This window comes from Staurois parvus, unplaced genomic scaffold (assembly GCF_062004578.1).
Source record: "Staurois parvus isolate SC_StPar_1 unplaced genomic scaffold, SC_StPar_1.0 ptg000009l, whole genome shotgun sequence".
Classification (NCBI taxonomy): domain Eukaryota; kingdom Metazoa; phylum Chordata; class Amphibia; order Anura; family Ranidae; genus Staurois; species Staurois parvus.
This window is the reverse complement of record NW_028317805.1, coordinates 12,360,280-12,371,868: the sequence shown is the minus strand read 5'-3', so window position 1 is coordinate 12,371,868 and position 11,589 is coordinate 12,360,280. Positions and strand designations below refer to the sequence as shown.

Here is an 11,589-nt window from a genome sequence, read left to right as displayed (position 1 = left end):
GCTGTACCTTACCTGGCTCCGGTCCCGGTCCCACGATGATCCGGTCCAGGAAGCGCGGCTGCTCCTTCTTTCAGTTCGGCCGCTCGATGGTTGCGCGGCCGCTCGGCTCCGCCTCCTTACCGGTGATTGGGCGCCAGCGCACACAGGCGACCAATCACTGGCGAGGAGGCGGAGCCGAACGGCCCCGCGAAAATCAAGCTGCCGAACTGAAAGAAGGAGCAGCCACTCCTCTCCCCCACTGACACTAACGATGGGGCACTATTCCTCCTCCACACTGACACCAATGATGGGGCACTATTCCTCCTCCACACTGACACCAATGATGGGGCACTATTCCTCCCCCACTGACACCAATGATGGGGCACTATTCCTCCCCCACTGACACCAATGATGGGGCACTTTTCTCCCCACTGACACCAATGATGGGGCACTATTCCTCCCCCACTGACACCAACCATGGGGCACTATTCCTCCTCCCCACTGACACCAACCATGGGGCACTATTCCTCCTCCCCACTGACACCAACGATGGGGCACTATTCCTCCCACTGACTAATGATGGGGCACTATTCCTCCCACTGATACCAATGATGGGGTGCTATTCCTCCCACTGACACTAATGATGGGGCACTATTTCATCCACTGACACCAATGATGGGGCACTATTCCTCCCAGTGACACTAATGATGGGACACTGTTCCTCACACACTGACACTACTGATGGGGCACCATTAGTGTCAGTGGGAGGAGTAGTGTCTCATCATTGGTATCAGTGGGAGGAATCATGCCCCATCATTGGTGTCAGTGGGAGGAATAGCACCCCATCATTGGAATACCATACTGAAATACCATACCATATTGAAATCAAATCTGATGTTTTTTCATTTTTATTTGGTGTGCGTTGGAAGAGGGGTAGTCTTATACGGCGAGTATAGCTCAAACCCTATATTTTAACAGGAAAAGTAGGGGGTCGTCTTATACGCCCAGTCGTCTTATACGCCGGCAAATACGGTATATCTTTTGCACTAATGTTTCTACACTAAATTAGGAATAGTTTGTGGTTTTAGCGCATTCCTTTATTTAAGTAACAGCACACATTTGTCAGATTTCTTCAGAGACTTACATGTGGAACAAATACAGTTGTTCTCCTAACTAGCTACCAACCAATTCAGCTGTTTCTTTATCCAGTAAATGTGCTGCTAATGAACAAAAGCCAATAAGTAGTTAAATGATTCAGTAGAAGAATTTAAAATTCAGCTGACCAGTTTAGTAAGTAATGGGACCTCAGCTGAGCACCAGGGCTGGGAGGGAGGTCGAACTGAATTCATGCAGTGATGAAGACCCATTAGTGGACCACACTGTCCAAGCCAACTAAAACAGAATTTGTAGATTTCAGTAGACTTTTTTTTCTTGACGTAACCATCGGTCCTATAGCTATTAAGCAGCAGTAAGAGCCTGCTCTTCTTTCTTGCAGTTCATGCTGGAAGTTCCTCAGCATCTGCAGGATACCAAGAGTATGAATAATTCTCAATTTTCCTGTAGTAGAATGCATGGAGTGTAAATCCCCAATTGTCATCCTCTCCCAGCAATGCACAGTCCAATAATCCATGGTTACAGTCTTAGAAGTGAGGTGTGCACATTACATATATCAAACCATTGCTCAGATATGGCTCGGCGTGGCAGCACTCCATTCTGGGGCAGGGAGGGATTGGATCTCCTGTCTTTATCACTAAGCACTTTCCAGAAATCCTTGCCTTTAACTAGGAAAAGGGAGTTGTGGGTGTATGAATAATATGCAGCATCCAAGTGACCCATTGGGTGGTTATTTTTTACAACTGCTGGAAAGATGTCAACAATTCTCTTAGGGAAGTTTGGAGCAGTGCGGTTTCTATTGATGTCAAAGGCGTACACCTGGGAATGAGATAAAAAAAATAAGATAAATAAGTTTCCTGCTCAAGTTAATATAAAAAGAATATGAGGGTTCATATAGGAGTCCAATGATCTAAATATCACATTTAAGATAGTAAGCCCATAGCTGCCATATGTTGCTGGTTATTGGGGGCAGGAGTTAAATATTTGATGTCCTTGATTTTCTGTATTGTTCTGTGTGTGAAATTATTTTTATCTGTTGTTATCTGTTCCTTAGGTTGTTATTGATTGAAAGGCAATAAAAGGCAAATCAAGTTAGTTAATAACAACAACCCTTAAAGTGGTTGTAAACCTCAGACATGAAATATGAACAAAGCATATCTCTCTAGAGCAGGGGTGGGAAAACTTTTTGACTTGAGGGCCGCAATGGGTTCATATATTGGACCCAGGGGCCGGACCAAGAGTAGATGAATGATGTGTATGTGTCATCCATAGTAAGTATAGTAATATTCCCCCATAGTAAGCATAGTAATTAATCCCCCATATAGTAATTCATCCCCCATAGTAATTCATCCCCCATATAGTAATTCATCCCCCATAGTAATTCATCCCCCACATAGTAATTCATCCCCCATATAGTAATTCATCCCCCATATAGTAATTCATCCCCCCTATAGTAATTCATCCCCCCATATAGTAATTCATCCCCCACATAGTAATTCATCCCCCATATAGTAATTCATCCCCCATATAGTAATTCATCCCCATATAGTAATTCATCCCCCATAGTAATTCATCCCCCATATAGTAATTCATCCCCCATAGTAATTCATCCCCCATATAGTAATTCATCCCCCATATAGTAATTCATCCCCCATATAGTAATTCATCCCCCATAGTAATTCATCCCCCATAGTAATTCATCCCCCATATAGTAATTCATCCCCCATAGTAATTCATCCCCCATTGTAATTCATCCCCCATATAGTAATTCATCCCCCATATAGTAATTCATCCCCCCTATAGTAATTCATTCCCCATATTAATTCATCCCCCATATTAAGTCCCCAAGTCCCCCCTGTGTCAATTCACTTACCTTTGCTCCGTGCGTTCCTCTCGCCGTGTTCCCGCACCGTTCCGGTGTAGCATGAAAATCTGTCTCCTATGAGGATCTGTCCCCCTCGACGTATCTGCGCATGTGCCAGTTTCAGGCATTAGCAGCCGATCGGCGATCTCCGGCACATGCGCAGATACGTCGAGGGGGACAGATCCTCATAGCTCCGCGGGCTGGATTAAAAGGTCCGCCGGGCCGTATACGGCCCGCGGGCCGTAGTTTGCCCATTGCTGCTCTAGAGTGTGTACTTGTCTCAATTAGGAGCACTAATTTCTGTCTGCTGCTTCATTTCTTTGCTATTACCATGAGTCACTTTTGAGAAGTTTTCCTGACACCAAGGGAAAAATGGTGACAGGGGAGGAAGTTACAACAGATCGACAGCCTCATCTCTGTTCCTGTGAGCTGTGTGGAGGGGGTTTGTGTTTTCCCTCCAATCAGCTCTCAGAACTCTCCTCAATGAGAACTCTCCCCCTCATTTTTTCTGAACTCTTAGGCAAGTTTATAAATTCAGCACTCTAGAAAGACTGAAGATAAGGGGATACTGTAGATAGACAGGTACAACAACAGGAGGATTTGTTTCATCTCTGTGTACCACCTGAGACCAGTCAATTCACTGGGTATATGTAAGGTTTTACAACCACTTTAAAATACATTTGCATTTTAGGGGCTCCCAATACCCCCCAGCAGTCATCTAGGTGTCAGAATAAAAAAATGTGTGTCATGGCTGAGCAGGCTTATGGCAAAATTCAGCTCCCCAAACCCAACAGGAGAATTTCCAGATTTATTGAATGAACTTATATTGAATGCACTGGAGCAGGCACATGCACAAAAGATGTGTAATTGATGGTTTATTAGCTGGGTGAAGGGCGAACAATAATTATTGCTTACATTTTTCTATTACCTCTCCATTAAAGGGATAACCTCCTCCAGCATTTATGCTCCCCTATCTTCTGTCTCTACTGCAGAAGTATGACTTCATACATGTCTATACGAATTCAATACACAGACACAGATAGCACCTGGCTGCTCTTTTGCTTTGTGTTTTGCATTTTCCAGAAATAGATAATGGAGTAGAAAACTCTAATTACAATGGTACCCCTGGATGAGTCGGTATTGTTCCACCCTCTAGGGGCAATAGTGACTCATTTACGTGACCCTGATGTGTGCTGTGGTGGGACAGCTTTCTGAACCGACGTATGTAAATGAGATGTGACCTTGTGGAAAAGATGTTGAAACTTGCATGACAGACATTTCAAATGTTTTCATCAATGAAGCACCCCTGTGACAGCCTAGGACTACTATACAGGGGTTCAGATGAGACTCTGACAACTGTAGCACTCCTGTGTGCTGTAAATTTGGTCCCTTGCATACATGAAAGAGGATACAATGGATACATATATAAGGGATGTTGTAAAGAAAAGCGTCTAATGATCATCTCGCTGAGAACATTCTCCGCTGTTTTCTGACAGCAGACACAAGAATTCTTAGGTAGGGAAGAATTGGGCCATGCACCTCAGCACCTATTGTGATTTCCACCCCAACTCTGCTGATGAACAGATGCAAAAACCCTACATGGTGAAATGGACATCATGTTGGCCAATGAAGAGCAAACAATATGAAAGTGTTACAAAGATGACTCTCACCTGGTAGTCTTTAAAAAACAATATAAGCTGAGTTCTTCTATCAAAATATGCAGCATTGATAGGGCTGGGAATTCCAGGAAAGCCCTCAGAGATGAGTCTGGGGTAGGTCCTTCCCTGAGCATCCACAGCGAAGGCCTTATCATTTTCACCATCATATCGCCAGTACTGAGTTCCTATTAACACATGAAAGAGAATAATTGGATATTGTTCTCCAGAGCAGCCCACATTGACTCCTAATTCACATACAATGTGTTTGAAAATATGCAACCTGCAGTTGCATGATACACACAAGGGGTTCCTTGAGCTGTGGTTGTTTGACCTCACATCTGATGGTGCCTGCGCAGTTCTGGGGTCAATGCCCCTTGATGAAGCCAGCTGCATGACATCAATGATCATTTTAGTTGTCTGTACGGGGAGCATTCTTTCCACCGGCCACAAATGTAAGAGGCATTTTCCCTCTGACCTTCAATGACTTTTAGCAGGGGCTCCCCAAGACATGACAATTTTTTTAAGGGTTCCTCTGGGGCAAAAGCTTGAGAAAGGCTGTCCTAGATGGTAATGAAACTCTGTTTATCTCACTTACCATTTAGATTTCAAAGTGTATCTGCTTATGAAAATCAATAAATAGATTGAACAAGAAAAAAGATGCTTGGCATACCTTTGAAGAAGTAACAGTCATCCCTGGTCCAGGTCCAAACATGTACAAAGGTGTCAATATTCTGTGTGGGTATTCCTTGCCAACCAGTGGAAACTGCCAGGGGATCTCCGTACCGTGTCCTGTTATTTCTGTTCTCATACATCCAGTACCAGTTATTCCGAAAGAAATATGTGTTGTATCGGACTACTATTTCTCCAAACTGGTTTCTCTCCTTCCTCACCCAATCAAACACAGTGTCAAAGGTTCCTTCACACGAGCCTGAAAAAAATAATGGATGAAGAGATCTAATAATCAGAAAATGGAATCTGGAATCTGATTGCTTAGTGGCAAAAGCTAAAGAAGAGCGTCATATACAGTGGGGCAAAAAAGTATTTAGTCAGCCACCAATTGTGCAAGTTCTCCCACTTAAAAAGATGAGAGAGGCCTGTAATTGGCATCATAGGTAGACCTCAACTATGAGAGACAAAATGAGAAAACAAATCCAGACAATCACATTGGCTGATTTGGAAAGAATTTATTTGCAAATTATGGTGGAAAATAAGTATTTGGTCACCTACAAACAAGCAAGATTTCTGGCTCTCACAGACCTGTACCTTCTTCTTTAAGAGGCTCCTCTGTCCTGCACTCATTACCTGTATCAATGGCACCTGTTTGAACTATCAGTATAAAAGACACCTGTCCTCAACCTCAAACAGTCGCACTCCAAACTCCACTATAGTGAAGACCAAAGAGCTGTCGAAGGACACCAGAAACAAAATTGTAGACCTGCACCAGGCTGGGAAGACTGAATCTGCAATAGGCAAGCAGCTTGGTGTGAACAAATCAACTGTGGGAGCAATAATTAGAAAATGGAAGACATACAAGACCACTGATAATCTCCCTCGATCTGGGGCTCCACGCAAGATCTCACCCCGTGGGGTCAAAATGATCACAAGAATGGTGAGCAAAAATCCCAGGACCACACAGGGGGACCTAGTGAATGACCTGAAGAGAGCTGGGACCAACGTAACAAAGGCTACCTTCAGTAACACACTACGCCGCCAGGGACTCAGATCCTGCAGTGCCAGACATGTCCCCCTGCTTAAGCCAGTACATGTCCGGGCCCGTCTGAAGTTTGATAGAGAGCATTTGGATGATCCAGAAGAGGATTGGGAGAATGTCATATGGTCAGATGAAACCAATATAGAACTGATTGGTAGAAACACAACTCGTCGTGTTTGGAGGAGAGAGAATGCTGAGTTGCATCCAAAGAACACCATACCTACTGTGAAGCATGGGGGTGGCAACATCTTGCTTTGGGGCTGTTTCTCCGCAAAGGGACCATGACGACTGATCCATGTACAGGACAGGATGAATGGGGCCATGTATCGTGAGATTTTGAGTGCACACCTCCTTCCATCAGCAAGGGCATTGAAGATGAAACGTGGCTGGGTCTTCCAACATAACAATGATCCCAAACATACCGCCCAGGCAACGAAGGAGGGGCTTCGTAAGAAGCATTTCAAGATCCTGGAGTGGCCTAGCCAGTCTCCAGATCTCAACCCCATAGAAAACCTTTGGAGGTAGTTGAAAGTCCGTGTTGCCCAGCGACAGCCCCAAAATATCACTGCTCTAGAGGAGATCTGCATGGAGGAATGAGTCAACATACCAGCAACAGTGTGTGCCAGCCGTGTGAAGACTTACAGGAAACGTTTGACCTCTGTCATTGCCAACAAAGGATATATAACAAAGTATTGAGATGAACTTTTGATATTGACCAAATACTTATTTTCCACCATAATTTGCAAATAAATTCTTTCCAAATCAGCCAATGTGATTGTCTGGATTTGTTTTCTCATTTTGTCTCTCATAGTTGAGGTCTACCTATGATACCAATTACAGGCCTCTCTCATCTTTTTAGGTGGGAGAACTTGCACAATTGGTGGCTGACTAAATACTTTTTTGCCCTATTGTAACACATACTGTAAACTAAGGTAAAAGAGAGATCTAGTGCCATAGGGAGGTAACCTCAACCTTGAGTAGAAATACCTTCACTTTGCATAGTAATACATTTAATCATTGATATAACTCCATCACAGCCGGAGACTATCAATCTCTAGATACTTGTAAAATACGCAGCTCTACCACATTCAACAAGTTAGATTAAAATGTATTTCCATTTTTGCAGTAAAATTGGACTATCACCTACTTCCTTACAACTTACTAATGCTTAGCTGTGTTGGCTGTTTTAGTTTTCATTTATAGGCTTTTTTCCCCTTTATTTTCACCTGGTAATCCTACCAGTAACACACTTCAGTGTTGATTTATTAAAACTGGAGAGTGCAAAATCTGGTGCAGCTCTGCATAGAAACCAATCAGCTTCCAGGTTTTATTGTCAAAGCTTAATTGAAGAAGCTGAAGTTAGAAGCTGATTGTCTACCATGCACAGCGGCACCAGGTTCTGAGTGCTCTAGTTTTAGGCTGGTCATATATTATACAATTTTCTTGAGAATTTTGCTTATATAAAACTATATAATAGGGGGTCAAACCTAAAGAACACATTCAATTGTATCCAATTAGGCAGGCCCTTGCACTACATAGTTGAAGGTAAATCTAAAGGAAATTGGGAAGAAAATTGTATAGTGTATGGCCAGCCTTATTAAATCTAGATTTTTTTTTACTCTCCCGTATTAGTAAATCAATCCCTTCCTGTCTTAGGCTGTCTGTTTTCTAAATGGAGAAACAATGGAGAAACCTTTGGACAGCAGCATTGTCATTCTGGGGAGAAGGTAGTGTTAGATAGACTAGCAGATTTAGGTGGACTTGACTAACAAAGTTGAACTCCAGATAATACATTTTAAGCAATTACTGCAACTCTTTTCTCTGGATATAGGTTTTATATACACTACATTGCTAAAAGTATTGGGCCGCCTGCCTTTGCATGCACATGAACTTTAATTGCATCACAGTCTTAGTCCGTAGGGTTCAATATTGAGTTGGCCCACCCTTTGCAGCTATAACAGCTTCAACTCTTCTGGGAAGGCCGTCCACAAGGTTTCGGAGTGTGTCTATGGGAATGTTTGACCATTCTTCCAGAAGGGCATTTGTGAGGTCAGGCACTGATATCGGATGAAAAGGCCTGGCTCACAGTCTCCGCTGTAATTCATCCCAAAAGTGTTCTGTCGGGTTGAGGTCCTCCACCCCAAACTCACTCATCCATGTCTTTTTGGACCTTGCTTTGTCCACTGGTGCTTAGTCATTTTGGAACAAGAAGGGGTCATCCCCAAACTGTTTCCACAAAGTTGGGAGCATGAAATTGTCCAAAATGTCTTGGTATGCTGACACCTTAAGAGTTCCCTTCACTGGAACTAAGGAGCCAAGCCCAACCCCTGAAAAACAACCCCACATCATAATCCCTCCTTCACCAAACTTTACACTTGGCACAATGCAGTCAGGCAAGTACCATTCTCCTGGCAACCGCCAAACCAAGACACGACCGTCGGATTGCCAGACAGAGAAGCGTGATTCATCACTCCAGAGAACACGTCTCCACTGCTCTAGAGTCCAGTGGTGGCGTGCTTTACACCACTGCATCCGACGCTTTGCATTGCACTTGGTGATGTAAGGCTTGGAAACAGCTGCTCAGCCATGGAAACCCATTCCATGAAGCTCTCTATGCACTGTTGTTGTGCTAATCTGAAGGCCACATGAAGTTTGGAGGTCTTTAGCTATTGACTCTGCAGACAGTTGGTGACTTCTGCACACTGTGTGCTTCAGCATGCGCTGACCTCGCTCTGTCATTTTTTGTGGCCTACCACTTCGTGGCTGAGTTGCTGTTGTTCCCAGTTGCTTCCACTTTGTTATAATACCACTAACAGTTGACCGTGGAATATTTAGTAGCCAGGAAATGTCACAGATGGACTTATTGCACAGGTGACAACCTATCACGGGACCACGCTTGGAGTCACTGAGCTCCTGAGAGCGATCCATTCTTTCGCAAATGTTTGTAGAAGCACTCTGCATGCCTAGGTGATGATTTTATACACCTGTGGCCATAGAGGTGATTGGAACACCTGAATCCAGTGATTTGGAGGGATGTCCCAATACTTTTGGCAGTATAGTGTAAATAAATAAAAGCTGATCTTTGTAAGCACCCCTGTAAGTTAAATGGTTTGTCCAACCCTCTAACTGCCATTTTGCTGAACTAAATGAAGTGGCATGATCAAAATGTGCAAATAAAGGGAAAAGGCCTAACAAAGAAAATAATGCAATTACCCCTTCTAAGTATTAGTAATCTGCAATATAATAAAAGATTGTTTTGGGATTTACTTCTGCTTTAAGGAGGGGACTAAAATAGTATTAAGCCCTCAGTGTTTTTTTAGTATAACATATTAAGCACAATAAAAGAAATGCTCCCCAGTAAACTATTAAAATTCCTAATCCAGCATTTGATTTACAGCTTTCAGTGCTGCTGGATCCTGCTCTCTGAGTGCTGCTTTCCCGAACTTCTGGTATTCACAGAAAATCGTAAACAGTGGACAGTGCAGTCTAGAGCCAGTCTTTTAGCTTGAAGAAGGGATAGGGAGAAGGAGGAGCAGGAGAGTGCCTTGCCATCCTCAGCTTTGGGGCTGTGTGTTTCTGTTGTGTGGTGAGGCACAATTCTAGTTCCTGCATGCAAGGGTGGCACCATAGAGTGCTGCAAGAGAAAGGAGCCACCCTGAAACAGGATGCCTGGGACAACAGTCATGGCACATGGCTCCAGTTTAGGGCCTGTTTACACCAGGTGCGGTAGGACTGTGTTGTTTGGCTATTCCAGTGCAGTTTCACTGCAAGGCAAGGCAAATTTTATTGTCTCCGATCTGGTTGGTTTACACCACCGCCTTGCTGCTGCACTACTTTTTTTTAGTTTAAGACCACTGCCTCACACTGTAATAGAAATGAAATAATCTTGTCTCCAAGTATCACCCCAACCACCCTCTCTGCTCCTCTCATGATCTCCTGCTTTCCAGCTCCCTTGTTTCCTCCTCCCATGCTCATTTCTAAGACTTCACCAGAGCCCCTTCCATCCTCTGTAACTCTCTACCTCAATCTGTCCGGCTATCTCCTACTCTGGCTCCCTTCAGGCGATTCTTGAAAACTCATCTCTTCATGGAAGCCTATCATGCCTACAAATAAACATTTATCACTTCCATCAGCTCATCTTCCACAGTTCTAACCTTTTGTACCACTTGCCCCACCCTATTAGATCGTAAGCTCTTGTGAGTAGGGCCAGCCTAATCCTCTTGTTTTGATTGTATTGTAGCTGTACTGTCTCCCTTTATATTGTAAAGTCCTGCGCAAACTGTTGGAGCTATATAAGTCCTGAATAATAATAATGAAATGTCAGTGTGTTTGTTTAACCGCATGCCGCCCAGCCACTGTACATATACGTTGGCAGGGCGGCACTCACAGGCAAAACCACGTTTTAAAACGTGTGTTTTGTAAACAAATAGGGGGTGTGCGCGAGGCGCGCTGCCGCCCTATTTGTCCTGTGGATCACCGCCGCAGATGTCAGTTGCCGGGTCACAGCCGCTCGTTAGCGGCTATGTCCCGGCGATCGGCGGTAAATGGTGACAGAGAGCACAGCTGCAGTAGCTGTGCTGTCTGTCACCTCTCTGTCAGCTCGAGGATGAGCTGATCGAGAAAGAATAGTTTCACTTTCTTGATCAGCCTTGTCCTGCCCAGTACACACCCCCGCCCCCTAGTAAAACACTCCCCTCACTCCTATAACCCTTCCCTGCAAAATAAAGTTAACCCCTTCCTCCCCAGTGCCATTAGTACAGTGTCAGTTTTTTTTTTTTGCACTGATCACTGTATTAGTGTTTTTGGGGATGTCAGTGACCCCAAGTCAGTACCCCTCAATGTCAGAATGTCCGCTGCAGTCCTGCCATAAGTCGCTGGTCGCTGCCATAAGTCCCTGATCGCCGCCATAATTCGCTGATCGCCGCTATTATTAGTATAAAAAAAACCCTAAAAATCCCAGTATCTTTCCCGCCATTTGTAAATGCTATAGCTTTCACGTAAACCAATTAATTTACACGTATTGGGTTTTTTTTTAGGAAAGACATGTCGCAGAATGCATTTTGGCAGAAATTTATGACTAAATTTTGATTTTTGCATTTTTTTTTTACTGGACATGTTTTATAGCAAAAAGTCCAAAATATGTTTTTTTTTTCCTCAAAATTGTCAGCCTTTTTTTTTTATAGCGCAAAAAATAAAAACTGCACAGGCGATCAAATACCACCGAAAGAAAGCTCAATTTGTGGGGAAAAAAAATGATGTAAATT

General features: G+C 43.7%; 1 protein-coding gene across 1 annotated transcript in view; it reads right to left on the bottom strand.

Moving 5' to 3' along the window:
• Positions 1 to 1,152: 1,152 nt before the first annotated feature.
• MMP21 (matrix metallopeptidase 21) overlaps positions 1,153 to 11,589 on the bottom strand; it is a 32,737-nt gene continuing 22,300 nt past the window's right edge. The window contains exons 5-7 of the mRNA XM_089669831.1: positions 5,285 to 5,542; positions 4,627 to 4,799; positions 1,153 to 1,911 (exon numbers count right to left, since the gene is read on the bottom strand). Of these exons, the coding sequence (XP_089525957.1) occupies positions 1,612 to 1,911; positions 4,627 to 4,799; positions 5,285 to 5,542 (731 nt within the window). The 3' untranslated portion in view covers positions 1,153 to 1,611. The remainder of the gene's footprint in view (positions 1,912 to 4,626; positions 4,800 to 5,284; positions 5,543 to 11,589) is intronic.